The sequence below is a fragment of the Pyxicephalus adspersus genome, chromosome 5 (assembly GCF_032062135.1).
Source record: "Pyxicephalus adspersus chromosome 5, UCB_Pads_2.0, whole genome shotgun sequence".
Classification (NCBI taxonomy): domain Eukaryota; kingdom Metazoa; phylum Chordata; class Amphibia; order Anura; family Pyxicephalidae; genus Pyxicephalus; species Pyxicephalus adspersus.
The window spans coordinates 54,503,254-54,527,040 of NC_092862.1; the positions used below are offsets into that span (position 1 = coordinate 54,503,254).

At 35.9% G+C, this 23,787-nt stretch overlaps 1 protein-coding gene across 6 annotated transcripts in view; it reads left to right on the plus strand.

The window, feature by feature from the left end:
- Window positions 1-23,787, plus strand: part of ZNF236 (zinc finger protein 236) — an 81,310-nt gene that overhangs the window by 47,562 nt on the left and 9,961 nt on the right. For 5 of the 6 annotated variants that reach the window (XM_072411535.1, XM_072411534.1, XM_072411531.1 and 2 more), the window contains 12 exons: window positions 1,373-1,591; window positions 3,162-3,447; window positions 5,452-5,555; window positions 6,685-7,095; window positions 7,298-7,443; window positions 7,534-7,777; window positions 8,740-8,919; window positions 10,711-10,869; window positions 12,515-12,699; window positions 18,430-18,558; window positions 21,824-22,018; window positions 22,905-23,034. In XM_072411535.1, coding sequence (XP_072267636.1) covers window positions 1,373-1,591; window positions 3,162-3,447; window positions 5,452-5,555; window positions 6,685-7,095; window positions 7,298-7,443; window positions 7,534-7,777; window positions 8,740-8,919; window positions 10,711-10,869; window positions 12,515-12,699; window positions 18,430-18,558; window positions 21,824-22,018; window positions 22,905-23,034 — 2,388 coding nt within the window. The remainder of the gene's footprint in view (window positions 1-1,372; window positions 1,592-3,161; window positions 3,448-5,451; window positions 5,556-6,684; window positions 7,096-7,297; window positions 7,444-7,533; window positions 7,778-8,739; window positions 8,920-10,710; window positions 10,870-12,514; window positions 12,700-18,429; window positions 18,559-21,823; window positions 22,019-22,904; window positions 23,035-23,787) is intronic. The other variant, XM_072411536.1, reaches the window with a different exon arrangement.

A 23,787-nucleotide genomic window follows, 5' to 3' on the forward strand; every position in this document is an offset into this window, starting at 1 on the left:
TAAAAAGATCCAAGCTGGTAGACTGTGTAGTTCTGAAAGAAATGAATGCTCTAAAATATTATGTATATTATAGCTGAAATAACTGATGAACCATAGGTAGCAGAAAAAACGATGTATGTAGAATCTTTCACATTGACACTCCAACCATCTGCCACATGTTTAAAGGAGTTTCACTTATTTGTCCATTTTTTTTACCAAGAGTTCTTCTGCACTGTACAAGTATACTTTGTGATTCTCGGCATGGGGTGGGAGGAAAAACATGAGCAGAAATTGGTGCTAGAATCTCAGATATGGTAATCTCACCCATCACTTGCTAAATGAATAAAAGCAGTAAGCATGTTTGTTTTGATCAAAACTTCTATTCCTGAGCACTCCCCTTGAGTATATGATGCAAAAAGGCACAAGCTTTGGTTACTTTCACTGAAAACTAAAACAATCTGGTCCAAAGATCAGAATTTTTATGTATATCTTGACTTTGCTTGTCAAAGTTTAGCTTGATCCTGCACCTTTCCATCTTCTATACCTTTTGTGGGGCCTAATTGAAATAGATGAGGTTGGGCCAAGCCTAACAATAACTAGCAAAGTATAGATTTACATATTTATGCATCTGGCAATATTTCTGAATCTACTGATAATTTAGGTTGATGAACTTTTTGACCTGACTTTGTCCCCTGAATAAGCATTGTTAAATACAATGTTTAGAAATAGTGGAAGAAATTGCATGTAATACTGCGGAAAACAGTAAATCAGTATCTAAAGGCCAGGCATTTTGTTTTACCTGAAGAGAAGGATCAACAGAGTTTACTAATTACAAATTGCTGGTCTCAGAAAATCCATCATCCATTCCTCTGCAATCTCATGCTTTTTTACCATTTTGCCGAAAGCCTTTTTTTTTTTACCAATAATGATTAAGAATAGTAACGATGGGGAGAAAGTTACTTTATTTGTCCAGAAGAGAAATCTTTGACTGCTAGATCTCTCTACCTGAACTTCCAGTTCCATCCATCTGCTGCTTCTCTTACAATGGGTTTAACACTCTGTTAGAGCTTTTTCCAATTTGCAATATGCATCAAGAAAGGTGAGATACCTTTAAAAAACAAATTTGCATCTGAAACTCTCTTTCGAACTCCCTAAGAAAAGTAACAATATAGTTGGTTATTTCTCTCTGCAATTACTACCCTAGAATTTGTTTTTGAATCGTGGTTGAATTGATCCTCAAATTCTATTTAACCTAAACTTAGAAGGTGAGTACTTCATGCATGGCTTTGAGAAGAAAGTATCTCTATAATTGTTTTATAGGTACAATATCCATAAATGTATTGTCTATGTTATTGTTTCCTTTATTTACCTATGGCTTGGTTTATGATTACAGGAGTTAAAGCTTACAGTTGTACTATATGTAATGCAGCCTTCACAACAAATGGCAGCCTGACAAGGCACATGTCTACCCATATCAGTATGAAACCCTACAAGTGTCCTTTCTGCGATGAGACGTTCAGGACAACAGTTCACTGTAAAAAACACATGAAAAAACACCAGAACATTCCCTCCCACCTTGTGTCAGATAGCGAGGGGAACACAAGAGAAGAAGGTAAGTAAATTCAAAAGACTTATCACAACATATTTCCTTTGTCAGATACCCATTCCCAGGGGATTTTCACTCACTTTATAGAGCTTTACTTTGATATTCTGTTAAGTCACCATGACAGCAAAGCAAAATATCCTCAATAGGTTGCAGACAACAAAAAATAAACTGGCAAGTTTAAATCTTCCCTTCCTAAATCCAAACTAGGTATACATACACTTTTAATTAAAAAACACAGCATATAACCTAAAGTGTAAATGTGTTAATGCAATTATAGGCTAGTAAATAAAGTCAGATGTTTTACCAGTTTACTATATGCTGTAGTATACTATGTTAATAGATTACAGACCTAATGAAAAGCAAAAGATAACCAACGAATCATGATGATATTTGATAATACATAGCACTATATATTATGTGAAGTTGTTATTAGTTGTGTTTTTTTCTTCTTATCAAAATATTCTTGGTTTGTAAGAATAAAAGTGTCCGAGCATACTATGGGGCTTATTTAAAAAGCAGTGGTATGGCTCCACAGGGATCCTTGGTATAAAACAATTAAATGATGAGTGCATAGTCATGTGACCTGTCAAAGTTATATGATCTCCTGCATTCCCAATTCTCCAATGAACAGAAAGAACTCTGAGGCTTCATTGTCCAAGGTGTAACAATGCACCACAAAAAGCGAATAATGATATCTGAACTGCATTATAAAAAGGCCCCCCTAGTTTAACTGCTCAGGAGATAAAAGGTCATAAAAAATAGACCATTAGTGGTAGGTTCTGTCTTTGCTACCCTTGTTATATTTCTAAATTTTAATAAAGGCAGGGATAGTTCTATTAGCTAGCAACCAGTTAAGGTTTTTTTTTTTTTTTTTATTTACTTGAAAAGAGAACTCTACTGAACACTTTTTACCAGGTGGAAATGTTTAACAATAATAGAGAAAACTTCCCTCAATCCTGTACTGCAGAATATAATTTGAGTTTTTTTTTCTCTTTGCAACTCATTTTTAGCTAACCACTTTAAATGTGTGAATTAGTGTGACTGACATTTCCCCTATTAGTTGTCAGTATCAAGAATTTTTGTCCAAGCTACTACATAAAGTCCATAACTTCAAATGAAAGAAATATTTTTTGTGTTATAATTTTTTTTATACAGTATGTAGTTTTTTAGTTGGCCAATTTGTGTTGTTATTGCATACTATTCAAGCATAATGTTGATTTGTACCTGTGTTAATTTTTGAGTTAGGCTATGTACACACAATCCTTTCACAATCCTTTCCAATGACACAAGACTGAAAGATGCATTAACAAGCCCTGTACATACAGCGCCTTTCTGCTTTATGGAGAGGGTAATGAGCGAGCTGCACTCCATGCTGCGCTCTTTCCCCATCACTTGCACTACGGTTGGTCGCAGCTCGTGGGTCCGCCAGGACGGATCCATGAACAACGTCCGATGATCTTGTCTCATACTAGCCCTGAAACGATAATCCAACAAGAATTATCTGACGTGTGTACAGTTACAAACTGGGAACAATCTACAAACTACAAAAATATTGCTATTCTTTTCCTTATAACAGGAGATGAATGTCTGGAGGAAGATGAGGAGAATGCAGAGAGACTAGCATCAAGGAAGTCCCGCCATGGTGTCATTACTTTCACTGAGGAGGAGACCGCTGAGCTGGCAAAAATCCGACCGAGAGAGGGAGCAACTATATCTGAGAAAGTGCTGGTGCAGTCAGCGGCAGAGAAAGATCGTATAAGTGAGATCAAAGACAAACAGGCAGAAATGGAAACCGAGCCCAAGTTTGCTAACTGTTGCACCTTCTGCCCCAAAAGCTTTAAGAAGCCCAGTGACTTGATTAGGTATGCATACACCATTTACTTCTTTTTTATCATTTTATATATGCGTGTATAATTATGATTTACTGTCCACAGCCATATGGAGTGACATTTGTTGACTTTGTTGCTGTATATTTGTGATAACAACACAATGCCAGCAATTACCTGTATGAGTGACAGCTCTCATTCACTGAAGGCAATAGCAGGTTGGAAATTAGAAAAAGAGGTAATTTTTATGCTGAAACTATGCCCTTTCATTTGCATAATTGGGATTAGGACTTGTTCTTTGTGCAACACAACCCAACACAGCTGGTGTGAATGGGCTCCTATAAAATACAATAGTCCCTTCCTGATTTGTAAAAATTGTGTTCCGGATGCAAGAAGAACAAAGCGCTAGTGCTAGAGGGGCAGTGCTCTGAGGTGATTGACAAGAGGTAGTATAACCAAGGTCACATTATAAGTGGAAACATTTTTAAATTGCTAAAATATTATGTATGAGATGACTAAAAGAAGTGACTGTGGGTACATGTTTATTCAGAAATGCTAAAGATCCTGTCTCATTTTATTTATTTACATGGATTTAAACACAGGATGGCACATACGCCAGTTCTTTTTTTCCTGAGCATAAAGGACATGGGATAGAAAAGCAAATGATCTCCATCTAAACTATTCACTAACAGTGTGTGAGCGCCAGTGACTTGCTGTCTGACTGGCTTTCCAGTGGTGTGCACCAGTTGAGCTTGGTGTATTTTGCTATCCAGAGGCAAGATTTGCTAAATGCAGATTACTCCTGCCTAATGACCAATATTGTTGCATGGCTAAGCGAATATATCTGCTCCTATATGAATTATACATTAAGGTATTTTGGTATTCAAAAACAAGCACACAGACAATATAGAATTCTAGTGTTGACAAAACAGTCTGGATAAGCATAAGTCTATTGGATCCTTTGGGGGATTTGCACCTATATACATTGCACAGGAGTTGCATAGCCCCTGGCTTCCTGCTCTGTATGCAGCAAGGTGCTAAAACAAAACAATAAAACACCAGAGTCAGGGCTTTTTTACATAATAAGAACTCTAACAAAGAAGGAATATATTAATATTTTTATATTTTACCCTCGATGAACTGACACATAAAAGTTAAACTGACAAGTGCATAAAGTATTGGTGACCACAGGCGTCCGAGAACTTAATAGTATTTCACACATTGTAACCTGTCCAAGAGACCATAATTGAGGTCACATCGCCTTTGTCAGGAATAATTCCATGTTGCATTCTTTTCACAGACTTTTGTTTACCATTTCAGAAAATTGGAATTGCACTCAAAAACAATTTCCACAATACATATCTGATATTATCAGAAATTTATGTCTCCTCATTTTGCAGCCACTTTACAAGTAGTCATTCTTGATTGCATCTTCATCTGATCTGATCGCTGCTACTTGGAAAATAAATATGCTGCCTGTTATTGTTGATGATATGCATGAAGCAAATGGATCTAAAATTTCATTGTTGAAAACACAATTGCTTTGAGCATGATTTGAATAGATTATTTTGTGCATCCATTTCAAATAATGTTATGATAAGAATCTAAATAGGTTGTTATCTGAGTTCCACATTGAAACAATTATCAAAACGGTTTCCTAATAGGTACATTTACCAGGATGAACATTTTCAGGGCTTGTTGGCCTTTTAAAATCAGCTGAACTTTAACTTTACACGTTGACAATTTTTCCTGTTTTTGTTTTTTGGAAGACTCTCTCCTTGACTAGAGTCTTTGTAATTAAGTATGTTTTTTCATGTTTGACTATGTTCTAATTTTGTATTAATTTTGTATTAATTTTTTATAGCACATGAACAAATATAAGGATTGCAGAAGAAAGCAGGTTGTAGGTGATTGTAAAACTTTATAAGTTTATACATTTAAGGACACACCTGCTTAGGGTATCCTAAACAGTACTGAGGTTGATTTTACATTAATAGTAATCAAAGATTAGTCATACACACTTTATCCATTTCTTTTCAGACATATACGTATCCACACAGGGGAAAAACCATTCAAATGTGGGGAGTGCGGAAAAAGCTTTACCGTTAAGTCAACACTGGATTCCCATGTGAAAACTCATGCAGGTTTGTGAATGTCTATTAAGTATATGATATCCACACCAGGATGTCTTACAAGATTTTTTTCAGCCCAATATGAGTAGGGAGATTAGGTGATAAAGTAGATTCTGTCACATAGACTGTTCTTGATGGATTGAAGAGGTTTATTAATAAGCGATGGACCAATGTTTTAATAAAAGACACCTTGGTTTAGGCTCTGTGTAGGAGCTAGTATGCAATGACACGTACAGACCAAAAGATCACCTTGGCAAGACTTGGCAAATTATTTCTGTCTCTGATTCCTTTCTTCATTTGAATAAAAGAAAAAAGGTTGATACAGGCACAAACAGAAAAAGACTGAGATTAGAAGGCTGTGGAAAAGCATTACTAGTAAAAAAACAACATTGACCTTCATGTCTGCCATTACCTAACAAACACCCTCTGCACAAAATAAATACAGAGTCGATGGAACAGAGGTTTTAATGAAGCAGTGTTTTTTTTTAAAAAAAGGTCTAATACATACATTTTAAGAAGTTCTAGACAAAGAACAAAGTAAGCTGTGTGTTGTTATATTACAAGTGTTGGAATTGGGGTCAGAGAAATGGAACAATAATTTAGGATCTCGTCAGACAATGTTTCTTAGAAAATGATTTTGATAAAGACATCAAAGCAGTAAGCTAATATTACCCAGAAAAACGTGCAAAAATGTCATTGTGGTTTGGAAAATTGATTTTTGAAATACATGGACTTCTTACTCCATTACCTCTGTTTTACCATATTTTTCCTCTAACTCCATTACCCATGTTTTACCATATTTTTTTGGCACTGAAACAAAAAATAAATTGGTTAGGCTTTTAATTAAAATGTACAGTATGTTGTATTTTCCCTATTGAAAAACAGGCTTGACATGGGGCTAATAACCTATCCCCATTTCTGCTTACATGCGGTTGGTGAAAATTGTGTGACTTCTCCCCTATGACTACAATGTCTTGTGTGGAATCTTCTTACTTGCTTCATACACTTGTTATAATGGCCAGCAGCCAGGCAAGGAGCAAGTGAGTAAGTGACATATGTGGAATGCTATACACCAAAGCTACAATTTGTTTTTTTTGTTTTTTTGTTTTTTTTTTAAATATTTGGCTACATATTCTTACAGGTCAAAAACTCTTCAACTGTCACGTGTGTGCAAATTCCTTCTCTACCAAAGGAAGTCTTAAAGTACACATGCGTCTACACACCGGTGCAAAGCCTTTTAAATGTCCTCATTGCGACATGCGCTTCCGGACATCTGGTCGCAGGAAAACTCACATACAGTTCCATTATAAATCAGATGCTAAAAAGGCCAGGAAACCCGTTGTGCGCAGGCACCTTCCTCAGTCTACAGTGTCTGTCCCCAATACTACTTCCAGCACTGTGGAATCTCTTCAGCCAATAAACCTGCTAAACACATCTGCCACAGACCCCAGCGTCTTCATCACAAACAGCTCGGTGCTTTCCAGCCAATTTGATCAAAGTTTGCTTCAGCAGGGACTGGTTGGTCAAGCCATTCTTCCAGCATCTGTATCAGGTAATAGTGTTGTTGAAAGCATATAAATGCAAACCTACAAGAAGCTAGTAAATGTATGAAAATAGACTTTTCTGATATATCACAGATGTTAGTGCTGTTGTACGTTGAGGGTAGCAAGGTCTGGAATCTCTGGGAGTAGACCTAATGAATTAGGATATGTCTTGTACAATATGTTTTGTATTTCCTTCTTATATTTTTACAGCTGGTGGGGATTTAACAGTGTCACTGTCCGATTGTAGCTTGGCTACCCTGGAAGGAATTCAGCTTCAGCTGGCTGCCAACCTGGTTGGACAAAATGTTCAAATTTCTGGAATCGATGCCACAGGCATTAACAATATAACACTGCAGGTAGTAACATTCTTATAATCTCAAATAGCAATTATATATTTTTTTTACGTGAACTTTTATTTTTCTTACTTTTCTTATTTGGATTTGTAGATTGATCCCAGCCTTTTACAGCAAACTCTGCAGCATAGCAGTATTATACCTCATTCTCTCCCTGGAGACCCTGGTGCAGTACAGGCTACCAGCACTTTACAGACAAGTGATAATTCTGTGCCAGCAAATGTTGTACTTCAGCCAATAGCAAGCTTGTCCCTGCAACCCGGGACAACATCCTCCTCCAACCTGACTATCACACCTATCAATGAACAAGAATCTGTGTTAAGTTCCAGCAGTGCAAGTAAGTTTATATATATTTCTTTGTCATTACTACACATATTTTTTTTTGTGTTTATAGCAGGTTCTTGTGCTTACAATCATCATGGACCACATTTTGATGCTCATCATTCTTCCTCCATTTATGTGTTAATGTTCCAGCCATTTTAGTTACTCATAGACATCAACACAACCAATCAAAATGTGCTAAATAGACCTTGGTTGTCCATTTTTCTTCTAGTGTGCACCTAACATCACAGCTTTTGCTGTGTTAGAAAATCTGCTAACAACTAGTCAACACCTGTCCTGCTGATATATCTAGTGAATTTTGAGTAAATCTCTTGTCTCCTTAAATCGTTTTTTTAGTTCGAAAAATATAAGCTTTGTGATGTGAAAGCAGATATAGCAAATTTCTTTTTTGGTGTAAACATTGATCAGTGTGGCCATGGTGCAGGTAACCTGGCCAAAGAATCCATTTAAATTGTCTCAATAATGAAGAACAAAATGTTTGTTTATATTCTGTAATAACACTTTGGGTGCATAAATATTGCAAGGCATAGTTCTTGTTGGCCTAGTGCTTTGGCCTTACAGCTGCCAAATTGTCAAAGAACAGAAAAGCTTTGTATTATTGCGTTTTACTGTTTCTTCATTTTTTCTGGCTTCAGCTTATTAATTTAAAGCTAAACACATTTTGGCATCCCTGATTTAAACATAACCAACATTCAATTTAGGAACAACAAGTATAACATTTTATGAAATTGCTTTTTTTATTTTGCAGTTGGGAGTCTTGGAAAAATTAATCGATGTGGGTAATTGTTTTGAAAATCTGATGTGTTGTGATCTGGTTGTTGTGAAAAGTTGCTATTGACTATATTGCTATATAATGCTGATATGATATTGAAAAACTTATATTTGAATTACAATTATTGTTGCTCAAAAAACTGGAGTTGTTATGTGACTTTGCTTTTTTTGTCTCTTCTTATCTAGATGGACATGAGCTTTCCCAGGTCATGACTTCCCAGGGTCTGGTATCTTCATCAAATGGACAACATGAAATAACGCTGACCATTAATAACTCCAGTTTAAGCCAAGTTTTGGCCCATGCTGCTGGCACTACTCCAACCACATCCTCCGTGTCTCCTCAGGAGATCACTCTCACCATCTCTGGTTAGTAAAATCCTGGTTTGAGCTGCAGACTCAAGTCAGATATAATATGTTAATCTATATTCTGAATCCAAAGATTACAATGTGAAAATTATAAATATAACTTTGTAGTAAAAGTTCTGCTTGGAGTTATTTATTGGCTAAGTGTTTAGCAATTCTACCTTACAAATTTGTCCTACTATCATCGTATACATACAAAATTAAGTTTAGCTTGTGTTAGTGTAAATGTCCTGTTGGTGCTATGGTTTCATGCCATAACCCAAGTGTCATTCAACCAAACTAGTCTTATATGTAAGATTCATTTATTATGACTGTGGCAATTCATTTATTAAGTCATTTATTGGCAGATTCATTTATTAAGTCATTTATTATGACTGTGGCAAAAACTTCATAACGAAATGAAGGAAAATGGCTAAAATCACACCTGAAATATGTGTTGGGTGCTTCGCCTGCTAAAAAAAAGTTCTGCCTAGCCATTTTTTTTTTTTGCATAAGAAAAGTTTTTTTAAGAATATTAAATTAAAAATAAACAGAATACAGCTACAATAGAAAATACAAAACATCCCAGGGAACAATGCAAAACAGCATAATTTTCCATTTAATAAAGGACGAACAAAAAAAAATGACTATGTTGAAAGGATTTAACTCCAAGATAACATCAGTTTAGGTGGAGAAAACAATGACAAAAAAAAAAAAGAAAATGAAAAAACAAGCTTGTATCCCTGCAAAATAATGAAATGTAAAGTGCCAATCAAAGAAAAAAGAGGGGAAAAAGGAAATGTGCCCACCTGGCAGGTGTCAAAAGAACTCGGAATTAATGTGCTGTCAGCTATTTCATGTGCTGTATGTGGAAAAGCTCATCTACCCATTCCTCAAGTGAGGAACCCAAATATCAAGGAATAACCTCCCTAGCATTGGAAAGGAAAAAGCTTAATAGTCTCTCCCTAGCCGAAGACACTGACCCCAGTGTAGCCGACAAAAGTCCAAATTCAGGTTTAACGGGAATGGAGGCAGCTATTAATTTGGTATATATATGAAGGATAGTCCAAAAACAGTATATCATGGGACATTGCCACCAAATATAAAACATAGTGCCTGTCTCCTTCCCACACCTCCAACAAAGGTTTGAAACCCAAGGAAACATTTTATGTAAAATGAATAGACATATATATCAGCAAAAAAAAAAAAAATAGCTTTGTAAGTTTGAACATATTTTGTATGTCTTTTGGAAAAAAGTCCCATCTTAGTTCCCACTCAACTAAATAGTAGGGAAAATGTGAAAACATCTAATGGGAAGAGGAAATTTGGGATATGGGGTGCATAACACAGAATTGCAGACACTAGAGAGAATAATATAAATAATATTATCAAAGTAAAATAGTAGTACTTAGAGAACTAAACCATGGATCCTCACATCTGTGTATTGGCAGTCTTTTAGCAGTGTCACTTTATTATACATAACTATTAGATTGGATTTAAAAGCCAAATCATTTATGATCTAGTGGTTTTCTACATTTCTTGCAGTAAGGTCTAGGGATCTCCTAGAATGCTGCTGTTATATTTAGGTAAGTAATGTTGGGTACATTAAAATTTCATTAAAATGCTTTGCCAAATTTAATATGTAATATTTTGTCTCTTGTTTTGGCTGGTTACTTGGTTAGTTTCATGCTTCTGTCTGTCCTGCACAAGCTAGCAATTTCTATTGCTGAGTATCTGCTTTTTTCCCCTTATTTCTCATTAGGTAGAAGTCAGACAAATCCAAAACATTGATTTTCATTTCTTTTGCTTAATTAGGTCAAGATATTATGCAGCTGGGCACTTCAGGAGGCAGTGAACTAAACGGGAACCTGAGATTAAATACACCTGCAGTTACTAACCAGACTCCAGAGACCTCATTATCACTGAGCAACGATCACATTTTATCACAGGCCACGACGCTAACCACTGCATCAGGTACGGTAACATGTACATGATTTTCTTTGTTTTCTATATGGGATAAAGTCTTTTCCACTTAGCTGTCTTGAATTTAGACTGCTGTGTTTTGAGGATGCTTTGGTTGTACCAATATTGTAAGCCTTTTATACAGTTCCAACTGCTGAAAAGTATATGTAAAAATGATCAGCCCACCTGTCTGATGAATAACATAGGTGGAACTGACGGGCTGTGATTAAACATAAACTGTGAAATTAAATTTATTATAAGCCTATATTTCATAATGATTTTTATATGATAAATACAGTATGGGCCAAAAGTGTTGGCAGGGGCACAAATGTTGTACGGCTTCAGCTTTTGTTGTGGCAGTTCACATTGATTTTAGATTATTGTGCAGAGTGATCAGATGCATAATAATTAACTATGAAGAGCTTCATTAACAAAAAAGTGAATTTACCACAATTATGCAATGTTAGCAATGGTTACCTCCAACTAAACGAAACAAAAAGCAGCCATCGTCAATTTGCATCAAAGTGGCCTCAGGTGTAAAGAAATTGCTGCCAAGAATATTGCACCTGAACAAACCATTCACGTGATCATCAAGAACCTCAAAGTTAGAGGTTCAGTTGTGGTGAAGAAGGCTTCAGGAAGTCCAAGACTGTCATGCAAGCTCCAGGACCATGAGGAGTCAGCTACAGATTTGTGTTGACTCCAGTACAGAGCTTGCTCAATACTAGCAGCAAGTGGGTGCGAGTTCATCTGTATTCAATATAATAATAATAATAATTCATGGAGAGGCAAAAAGTTTTGGACAACGACCTTGTGACCTTCTTTCTGAAAAAAACTATCAAGGACAAACTAAAACTCTGAAGCAAGTACAAGGATTAGGCAGCAGAAGACTGGTGCAAAGTTATTTTCACTGATGAATTCACCTTCTGACAGTTTGGGACATCTGGAAAATCAATATTCTGGGCAAAAGGTGAATGCTGCCATGAGTACTGTGCTAACAGTGAAGCATCCACAGACAGACCATGTGTGGTGTTGCTTCTCATCCAGAGTAGTGGGCTTACTTACAATTCTGCTCAAGGAGCCTTGCAATTTGGTGATGATCTGTGTATGATGAAGCTCCCTTTCACAGGGCAAAGTAAAGATGACATGGCTCACAACATTGAAATGTTGAACCTGTGGCCAAGAATTTCCCCAGGTCCTAATCCCGTTCAGAACCTTTGGTCAATTCTCAAAAAACAGGTGGCTAAGTAAAAGCCCACACATTGTGATAAACTCTATGCATTAACAAGGCAAGAATGAATCACCATCAGTCAGGATTTTGGTACAGAAGCTGATATACAGCATGTCACAGAAAACTGCAGAAGTTAAGCGGAAGAAAGGTCAGCACTGTAAATATTCACTCTGCATACATTTGAAATATTTGCCAATAAAAGCCTTTGTGTATAACTATTCATCAGTATATCATAGAAAGTTGTGGAAAATACATTCCAAAAATGATGAAGCAGCAAAATTTACCAAACACAACATTTGTGTCACTGGCAAAACGTGGGTATGTTGGCTACCTATTCCTAGAATAATATCGACCTAATATTGATCTGATGTTTGGTGTAAAATAAGATATTTTTGATCAAATTTATTTATCTGTTTTGCTCATTAGAGTTGACCACATCCACTGGCAGTCTTCCTTGTACCACCTCAATTACTCAAACTCCTGTCTCTACTCAAAATTTGGTTATGTCATCTGGAGTAGGAGGAGATGGAAGTGTAACTTTGACATTAGCTGACACTGAAAGTATGCTCTCTGGAGGCCTTGATGCTGTGACCCTCAACATCACTCCCCAGGTATTGATTCAGTACACCACTAATGGCACTTTGTTCCCAAAGCTAGTGTGACAGTATAGTTTACAAGTAGTCTGGGTTTAGCAATAATTAGACAGCATGGTGTGTAGTTATTCAGTCTTGTAAAATAAAATCAGCATTTGCAGGCTGCTCAACTCTATAGATTTTGTTGAGGAATAAAAGAGCAATAAAAAAAGAGGAGGACAAGCAGATGAACAGGCGAAAAGTAAATGAAAGAATGAATTTGTAGAAATGTAATAAGTAGTTGGGTTAAATAAACTGTATGGTCAAAATAAACATAGGTGGATATAAAATTTGACAGACTGTTATAAAATAAAGAAGAATAATTATGGGAGAATAAAAAATGTGATTGTTTAACTAGAATAATCTCGCTGTTTAAGGAATAGGGAGGAGGGCTTTACTTGTTCATGTGTCATGGTGATCTATATAGATGTATGACACAATTTGTAAAAAGGCTAAATGTAAAACAAATACATTATGCTAACGCTAAGAATAATTTAAATGATTTATTTAGGTTTAAATTAAAAATGGAGTTTTACAACAAAATTACCATAAGACAAATGTGTTTATTATATTAGAAGCTTTGTGCAGCTATTCAACTATACTGCCACTATCACTATGTTTTAGTAAACGCATCCACAGATTTATTATTTATTTATTACAAATTTACCCATAAATTCACAATTTGGCTGTCAAACCTGTATACTTATGCAGAAAGACTGCAGTAACACAGATAACCTATTTTGCATAAGACGATTGGCCAAGGAGATTTCTCATAGGTAGGTCATGCTACCTGTTTGGTTCCTACCGGCAATGGGTCTGATTTATTAAAGCTCTCCAAGACTGGTGAGGATACTTTGAAGTAATTTGCTATTTGCTAGCAAATGTTTTGAATCCTGGACCAGATCCATTCCAGGTTTGCTGGATCACCCAGGTTCAGTGATGAAAGTGTATCCTCTCCAGCCTTGGAGAGTTTATTGAATCAGACACAGTATATCTGTTCTTAAGCTGTTGCTAAATAAAATCTAGTAACAATATTTATGGGTAAATCCATTATTGCATTATTTGTTTTGTGTCTTCAAGTAATTAGGAGAATGAAATTGATTGCTACATGCGTGTTAATCTTTCAGATTGTAGGCATTTTTAAAAAAACTTTTTACAGTGGTAAACAAGCACATATCATTCATTGCCTCTTGATCTATTGTCTGATTGTGGCTGGTTACTGCATATAACCTGCTTTTTGCAGTGATTTCTTACTGTTATAATCTAATTTATGCTGTAATAGAAGTGTATACATGCATTATAAAAATAACTGAAATATTATGGCTTGCAGTACAGTTCTGACTGCTACTTTATTAGCCTGAAATGCCTATGATATATGCAAACACAGCATAAAATAGATTCATGTTTCATAAAACGTAATTAAATATAGCTCAGCTGTATCTCGTTTGTCACCCTGCATTACATGAAATCCATTTTGCAGCTGGGTATTATTGGAGTAAAAAATAAACTAATGAGAGACATTATAGTAAAACACTGACTAAACGTGAATTAATTGACCAGTATGTCCCTGAAAATAACCATCTAGAAGAGATGTTAATTGGCACAGTTTGCAAGGTTTCATAACTACGAAGTCTCCTTAAGTGGAAGCCTAGTCTCTAAGCTGCTGAAGGCATTAACACTAATTCTATGAGGCTCCTGGGTATGAACACTTAATCAAGTTGTCATTTTGTCTTGTATCTAGGAAATACAATTTGAGGTCGGAGAAAAAACTATTGGGTGGTTTACTGTGACAAACAGCACCTGGTGCTCATAGATTAAGTAAACAATTTACCTAATCAATCATAATCTTTAAAGATAACATGCTGTATGATTTACCCAGTGCATACTGTTGTGCAGTGCTGTAAGATAATTCATTACAGTACAAATTGCCTGAACAAAAAAACCTTCATTATTTGTATGACATTTTTATCTTACACAATTTCTTTCTCACTAGGGGACACAGGAAGTCTTGTACTTAGGGTTATTACCACCTACAGGAGGATTTGACAATGGCAAAAAACAAAAAATGTAGGACAGACCAGGGTAATACCTCCTATAACAAGCATATTAAAGCTGTTTTTACTAGTTGTAGCTAACTAGTGTGGCTTTCAACAACCTATCCCACTCTCAAATCCCTCTGGACTTGAAGTTGCAATCCCAGAGTTGTTGTCTCAGCATAAGAGTCTCTTACGACGCTATAAAAATGGCTCAGCACTGGAAGCCACCTATCTAAGTCACTGGTTACCTTTAAAATGTAATGTTTTCTATTTGTTTTCACAGCAGAACAAGATATTGCGTTAAATATGCAATGCAGGGAAGGTTAATTTTCAGGAGGGCTTCTCAGTCTAATATGAGCAAATATTTTATTTGCCTAGCCTGATTTAAGTAGTTCAAATATTAAAAAAAGGGTTAAGGACAGACAGGCTTTTGATAGGCATGGGTAACTAGTAAAAGCGTTTTATTAGTAAATGTAGTCTTTTGGTAACATAGACCTTTTAAAATAAATACAATCAAAAGCATGTGGAAATATACTCAAAACAAAACAAGGAGAGTTGCTTATCTTATACTGTGTTTACACACAGTTTATCACACAGGTATACTATAATGATGTCTCAAGTTTCTGACGCGTTTTGCCCTTAGATATCCTTAGAGGATAGTTGAGATCAAAAAATTGAGACAAGGGTAATACCTGGGATAAAAGGGCACATTGGGATAGCTATGTCAATGTATCCCAAAGATATCACCTAAAGGATCTATTGAGACTTCAAAGAGGGGTGAATAAAAGTGTATTTTGATCACGTAAAAAAAACTTTTTCAACTGTTCCTTAGTTAGTTATAATCTGGTTTTGGTATATGGAGATATTGGTAATTGAAAGGTTAACGTGCTATGAGGAAGAGTTCAAAGAGTATGATGTAGAAAACCATATACTTGTATCAAATCATTTCAAATGGAAAGGGCGTTATTGTATATGGGTTTTGGGATATTCACAGTGATGTTATTCATTGGTGTATAGTGAAGACTTGCGTGCTCTTTGTATAATTGTTGGTCTATATATGGTGAGAGGCGAGGTGTCAGCAGCCAGTCTGTGGTCCACATATACTGTGGTTCCTGCAGTGGTAGAGGAGTTTCATATTTAAACTGGCGGGCCCTCCCTTTAACCCAGTTATAGCAATGACCTTGGTGTGTCAAACCATGGCAATATGGGTGAAATGTAACAAAAAAAGATCTAAAGTTCCCCTTGAAAATCTCTCTTTTTTGGGGAAGGGGGCGGTTAACCATTGTAAGTACTAAATACCAAGTAACCATTGTAAGTACCAAAAACCATAGTACCAGGTACTACATTTCCAAAATTGATGTGAAATTTTGCAGAGGATGGAGGGTTGCAGTGACTTTCTAAAATAAGGAAATGATCAGGCAAAGAGGTTTTATTGATTCACACTGATTCTGCACACATAGATGAGTTTTAAAAACCTATCACTTCTGCATGTATATGCATTTTGTCGGTATTGTCAGATTATAGCATACAATACCTCAACAGATGTACACAGTATGGCACATGTTGTTGTATAGACAGATTTTTTTTTGTAATCATACTTTTAGCCAGTAAGTTTCCTGGGAAGTTAAAATGACTTTTTAAATGTGTTGTAGCCCAGCAAACACTATTCATGATTTCAATTCACTGATGCAGCCAACTCATAAAACTTGTATGAGGTTCAGTTATAGAATGTTAGCAGCCTGTCTTTCTCACCTGTTTCTGCCTTGGGGACTAGAAAGGGTGGCATTGAAGAGCATGTCAGTCTGAGAAAGGTAGGTTGTTTTGTGTATTCGTGAGTTTATAGACTACATTTTTTCTGCACTTTGACCATCGCAGCCTGAGCAGAGACTGTAAATATTGATTCAACACAAATAGGGAATTTTATGCTGGCTTCATTATTTAGTACCTAAAACATGTCAGCTTTATTCCTGACCATAAAAAGTTTTATTTTCTTTCTTAGAGAAGGCCATGCTCCAATTATTTTTAAACCACTTTACTGACATAGAGATAAAGCACATCAGAATTTTAGGGACTCACCGGACACCGGTAAAGTTTAGTAAAGTTTTAAAGTGGGCCTCCTTGTTATGTGTTACACAGTGCCCTTGCATTCCTAGCTTCTACAAACTATGCAAAAAACTGTTCACAGATGAATGACACGCTGGGCTATCCCTAAAATACAAAGCTAAAACAGCATTGGGCTTCTCTAAAAAAGGCTGAATTACACAATATGTTACTTTTTATGAAAATAGCTACTGGAAAAGTTGCAGAAAGATATATAACTTTTTTTTAGAACTGATCAAAATCAATAATTTTCTGTTAGAACACACAGTCGGTTTCTCATCTTACTGCTTTTCAGCCAAAATGTTTTATATGCAGCAGACATATAAACAAAGGAAAATATAATGTAAATGAATAATATCCAATTTAGCTTATACATCTGCACACTCCCCTATGGATCAGGACTATTTTACCTGGACCTGTTTATTTGCATATAACATTGTCAATACTTAATATAGTAAATACATTTAAATTTTTTTTTTTAGGACATACAACACTTTCTTTTGGTGATATTGATTTGTAGAAATGTTTTTATTTTAGTGCAGTCCAGATGTAACAAAGCAATGTAACCTTTATTTCTACTTTAAGTATCTGGTTAAAACAAAAACATAGTGTTACTATGTTACTCTTACTGTAAAAAAAGGTATTCTATATTTTTACCTGTTTAAAATGGCGGTAGAATTATCATTTGATACACAACATTTTAAAGAAAAAAATTAACATTATTATCATTTTAAAAAAAATTAACATTATTATAAAAACAAAATAAAAAAGCAGGGAAAGTTGAGGAGGTAATTAAGGCATATTGGGGTACTTTAAAGGTTACAAGAAAAATTTAAAACAAACACAATTTTAAGATTTCAATATTTAAAAAAAAAATACTAAATAGATAAAAAAAGCTTTCAATTATATCCTAAATTATATCTATTGGGCAACATGATTGGCTCAGTGGCTTACACTCTCACCTTTGCAAGCATTAGGGTCCTGGGTTTGAATCTTGGCTAGGATACTATCTTCAAGGAGTTTTATGTTCTCTGTGTGCTTGCATGGGTTTTCTCCAAATAATTGCATGTAGGATAATTGGCTTCCTCTCAAAACTGACCTTAGACTGTTATTGGTATATGATTATGGTAGGGACATTAGATTGTGAGCCCCTTTGAGTAACAGTTAGCGACATGACTGTGGACTTTGTAAAGCGCTATACAAATACAAGTAAATAATAATAATCTTTACAGACCAAAAAGGAGCAAAGAGGAGAAGTTTATTGCAAGGGTTTACATCTGGGGTGCCCATACTTTTTTGGCTTGCAAGCTATCTTTAAAATGACCAAGTCTAAATGATCTACCAACAATAAAAACTTGGACTTAATAACTCCTGTGTGCGGTAGTGTTTATTTTGAAAGGCAGGACTCCGCGATCTACTCACGTTGCCTTTGCGATCTACCGGTAGATCACGATTCACCTGTTGGGCACCCCTGGTTTACATAAACTTTAAATGACAAGGAAGTAACTAAATGCATTTCCAATATTTGCTATTCTCAGGGCTGGATGTTTAAGTTTTTTTTGTTTTCTTACAGAGCCAACAGTTTACTGGAATTCTGTCTGATAACAGCTTATCTGGACAAAGTGGACCAGGTTCTCAGCAGGTCATATTAGTCAGTCATGGAGGACAGCCTTCCAGCAACACCGGTGATCTCAGTTACCAGGTACTAATGCTAATGTAATCCTAAAGTAATACAAAACTATATATAAAAATGATCTGTTTTCACTTAGAATAGTTTATGTGTTAGTAAAACCACATTGAAAGAGTACATTGTTTTCTTTTATGTAAGGAGAGCCTCATAGAAAGCTGAAGTATGTTCCGAAATTCAAAGGAAAACATTGACATAATCAGACAAACCTAGCTACCATCCATTTACCAAAAGATTGGCCGTAGTGTCTGTTTACATTTGCGTGTAGACACATTTGCGTGAAAACGAAAGAGGTTTGTGACCGTAATACAAACATTTCATGTGGTAGTGTGGTAGTTGCAGGACCTCTTTACCTACAATACACACTTCTAGGTGGTAACTGTGTTTTAGATCACAAAACTGCTTTTGAGAAAGAGGGGGATTTATTGAGTTTTTGAAGAAAACATTTAGCAGGTATGGAGAGGTATTTTAAACATACATCCCACTTTATTCTTAGATTAGGTAGCTGGGTCTATGAAGAGATATGGTTATCCATATAAGTACCCTGTGAAGTTCAAAGCAAAAGAGAACATTCTTCATTCACACATGTATTTATATGTATTTCTAAAAAGTAAGTACAACCCATACACATTGTTTGCTAAATAAATAGTTAAACAGGCAAATAAAGATTTCCTTTAAGCAGTGCCTACAGATAAAGGTAATATGGCTGAGTAAAAGTTGCCTTTTTAATCACATACTCTACAAACATATCAATAGATGAGGTGGATGGTGTACTATGGAAACAGTACAGTCTTGGACTCAGAAGGTGGTGTTTCCTCCTTTAGAAGAAGTTACTTCTTTTATGTGTTTTGCATAAATGCCTACCAGTCTCTGAAATTTCTGAGCACTTCTCTGTGCAAAAATCCTTTAGTTGCAAGAAATTTCCTGGTTTCCTAAACGAACTGTGATTTTACTTTCCCCCTGCATTGAAATGCTGTCTTCAGTTCATACCGCAAATGTATAATATTACTGTGGCCAAACAACACTATCTTTGGTTCATCAGTATACAGCTCATTCTACCAGATGGTCTGCTCCACATATATATGTTGAATGGCAACCAGGGTTTTCATACCATACCTTCCAGTAGTGGTGAAGTTTCTTTCTAATTGTTAATGCATGCATTTGGCACCTACATAACCTGCATTTAAATTTTGTGGTTAGATGCTTATTTTAGCATTAGTTACCTGTTTTGCTGAATTTGCTTGACTGGCTAGTTCTAGACAATTTTAGCAGTGGATTGAAACCCACACCACAATCTTTATTTAACCCCTTTACCTCCAGTCCTTGTTTATTATGAGATTTTTTTCTAAATCTCTGTGCTGTCGTTATCTTTGTGTTCTGCATTAACACGTATGAAATTGTTGGCAAGGGATTTTCTTGTTTTGAGCTGCACCATCTTTAGTTTGTCCAAAAACACAGAGAAAGGCCTGCAGAATAACTGTACTACAGTGCTTTATAGTTTATAATTCAGGTTTATGGTTCAGGTTTATGGTTCCTTCATGTGTAATATAATGTTTGTGACTAGCAGTAGCAATTCAATGATTGTAAAAGTATTGATGATCCAAATATATATAAATATGTAAATTAAAGAAAAAGTTATTTTACGGAACAATATGCAAAATTATTTTTTTTTCCACTATAGAACTTGATCATGTAAACATTGCAGAGCCCTTAATATTTTTTCAGGAGAAGAAATGTAGTTTGCTTAACAAACAAAAAAATTGAGTCCTACTTTATTTCTCCACCAAATACTGGTGAACCTGCTTTTTGCAAACATCTTCCTGTAGTACCTATCCTGAATTTAGTTTTGTGGATTTATGGCCGAAACAGAGCGCCTTTGCATGCACTTTAGTCCTTAAACTGAGGCTGATGAAAATGACAAGAGCTGCTACACAGATCAACAAATCGCTTCAGTAATAATTGCAAATGTTTGAATTTGCTTGAAGAAATGCATTTATAATTGTCCAGCTGCATAGAACATGACACTTCAATAAGAAGACTTCAGGGATTCTTGATTTTCTGCATACCAGAGAGACTATTTCTAAATATTCCAGCCTTGCAAAACTTTTATCGTCATTCAGTTTAAGGTTCTCAGTGGAAGAAATACTTCATGCTATTTTAAACTCTGTAGCTTGGTATATCACATTTTAATTATTACAACCTCACTAATTCCAAGATTAATTTAAAATTGGGTTCTTATTTTACTTTTTATAATTTAAGCCTTTTTTTTTCTAAAAAACCTGGGAATCCATGAAAAGGAATCAAACTACCATTCCACTGTGAAGCATTTTATAGTTTGAGATTGTCTCTCTGTTCTAGAATATCACTTTTAACTGACAAGTTGGAACGTTAGTAAAATAGTAACTGGCTATGATTTGTTTCCATGGTTTTCCCTCAAAACAAGTTTGTAATTATTAAAATATATCTATTGGGCAGCATGGCTCAGTGGTTTTCACTCTCACCTTTGCTAGCATTGGGGTCTGTGTGCTTGCATGGGTTTCCTCCAAAAATGCATGTCGACGAATTGGCATCCTTTCAAAACTGAGCTTAGACTGTGTTATTAATATATGAATATAATAGATTACATTGTGAGCCCCCTTTAAGTGACTGTTATCGACATGACTATAGACTTTGTAAAGCGCTATACAAATACACGTAAATAACAATATTAATAATCTTTACAGACCAAAAAGGAGCAAAGATGAGAAGTTAATTGCAAGGATTTAAATACACTTTAAATAACAAGGAAGTACTTAAATGCATTTCAAATATTTTCTTTTCTTTGGGCTGAATCTTTAAAATATATTTGTTTTCTCAACAGAGCCAGCAGTTTCTGGAATTTATTTTACCTTTTTATACCCTATATCTTTTTATCTCTACAAAACCTAGGAATCTAATAAAAGGTTTCAAACTACTATTCAACTGTGAAGCATTTTATAGTTTGAGATTTTCTCTCTGTTCCAGAATATCACTTTTAACCAACAAATTAGCACATTAGTAATATAGTAACTGGCTATAGTTTGTTTCCATGGTGTTCTCTCAAAAAATCTGTCTGTAATTATTAAAGGGAATAAATATATTCATAGTCATATAGATGACCTGTAGCAGGAGGAATACATTGAATGTAAGGATCTTGTAATGTGTTCACTAATACAGCTTACGTTTGCATGTTACTGTGATGCTGGAAGTAGTTGTGCCATAAATATATATTTATGGTTAACATTGCTTATTTATCTGATAGGTTACAGATGAAGCACACATTGATAAAGTTAGTGATGCAAGCAAGCAAGATAGAATACACCAGTGCTTTGACTGTAATCATTACTTTCCTTCTGCCTCCATATTGGCGGATCACAACAAGGAAGCTCATGGAAAGGAAAGGATTCATGTGTGCCACCTGTGCAATAAAGCCTTTAAGAGAGCATCCCATTTAAAGGTAGGCTTTGTTCATCGGAAATGAATTTGCTGGACTCCTTTTATGGGACTTTGAGAAATAAAATTGTAGTTCCTATTTTTTGTCACGTCAAGAGCTTCATAATTTTGATTTTATCAATTTTTTATTTATAAAAAATATCAAGGTACAAACTTAAGATTAGTTTATACAAAGATGATATTCCTGTTGTAGGTAGGTTCAACAACAGAAATATCAGTCAGTGACCTCATATCTTCCAAGCACCATGGCAACATGATGTGTACAATCCTCCTGATGATTTTCAACATGCTGTTTGCAGGCGTCTTGTTTTAGTTACCAATAAGAATGTTATGGTCAGCATAGAGAAGTCACAATTTTACAGACGCCATGTCTGTTTTTCTCAATCATATTTGCTTATCTCTTCCCTAACCACATCTGTCCATCTCTTCAAGGCAAATCATTCCACTTTGGCACACACATTTTTTAAAATTGATTTTTTTGCATCACTTTGAATATTTGTTTTCATTATTTGTTTTTTTTTTCCATTAGTGCGTCTGTGATTAGTATTTATCTTTAAGAGTAGTGTCAGAGACTGGACAATCCGAAGTGGGGTATGATTCAATAGGGTCAACTCCCTCTAATTCTTCCAATATAGGAAATATAGATGGGCTTACCCTTTTTTCGCTATCATCTGATAACTTCAGCTTAGCTGGGCTCATACCAGTTTAGCATGAGCGCGAATTGTCATCTGATCCGCCGTTTTTCTCCTGAGACAGTGATCCTTCAGCAGACATAGTTACAGGATTCTCATTATGTCTGGATCAATTCTGAATGTGCCTCATCTGTGTCTCTCCCATTTACTTCTATTTATTGTGGATTTTTCATTTTTTTCTGTTTCTTTTTCTAACAGGATCACATGCAAACACACCAGCCTGGACCCTCACGGAATGCTCAACTGCCAAAATTATTTAAGTGTGATACCTGTGAAAAGGGATTTGCCAAACCAAGTCAGCTTGAAAGACACAGTCGCATTCACACAGGTATTCCAAACATCTGAATAGAATTTATGTGAGCTTGTTATTTTAACATTCTTGAGCCCTAACTCCCATTTCAAACTAACAATTGCACTGTAGTGCCCAATGTGTGTGGCAGGAGACGCTCTTCTGGCCAATTATCCTGAGCGGTGTCACACCGCAGTAGAGTGCGCCTAGCCGATTCCCTCCGACAATGGAAAAAGGATTTTATTAGTGCTCTGCGGTTTGCAGCATTCTTGTTTACCTTTAGCAGTGTTTTCCCTCCTGGCATCCCCTGCACTGAGACTGCACAGCTGAAGGGGGTTTGGAGCTGCAGCTGCTTAGCAGAATGGTTGCTGAGCAATCCCATGCTGCCTTTGGCTGCTGGATCCTTATAGCCTCTCTGCTCTCAGATTCCAGTGTCTGTTGTAGCGTTTAGCTGGGCTAATCTGAGCTGGAGATTTTCTTAAGTGATTTACTGTTGCTGACCATTTCCTGTTCCCTGACCGATCTACATACCTGCAACCTAGTCTGACCTTTGCCTGTGACCCTCACTCAGCTTGTTTCTACTCCCTCTGCTTGTGCCTACTCCCTCTGTACCTCGCTTGGTGGACTGATCACCCATGTATCACTTGGCTTGGTAGTTTTTCTACTGCTTTATCTGTGGGCTCCTGGTCCACTGCCAGTCCGTCCCCAGACATCATCCTTTGCGCATCAAGTCCTGGGGGCAAGCATGTGCTGGGAGACACAACCAGTCCCCGGGGCGGAGCGGGTGCTTGC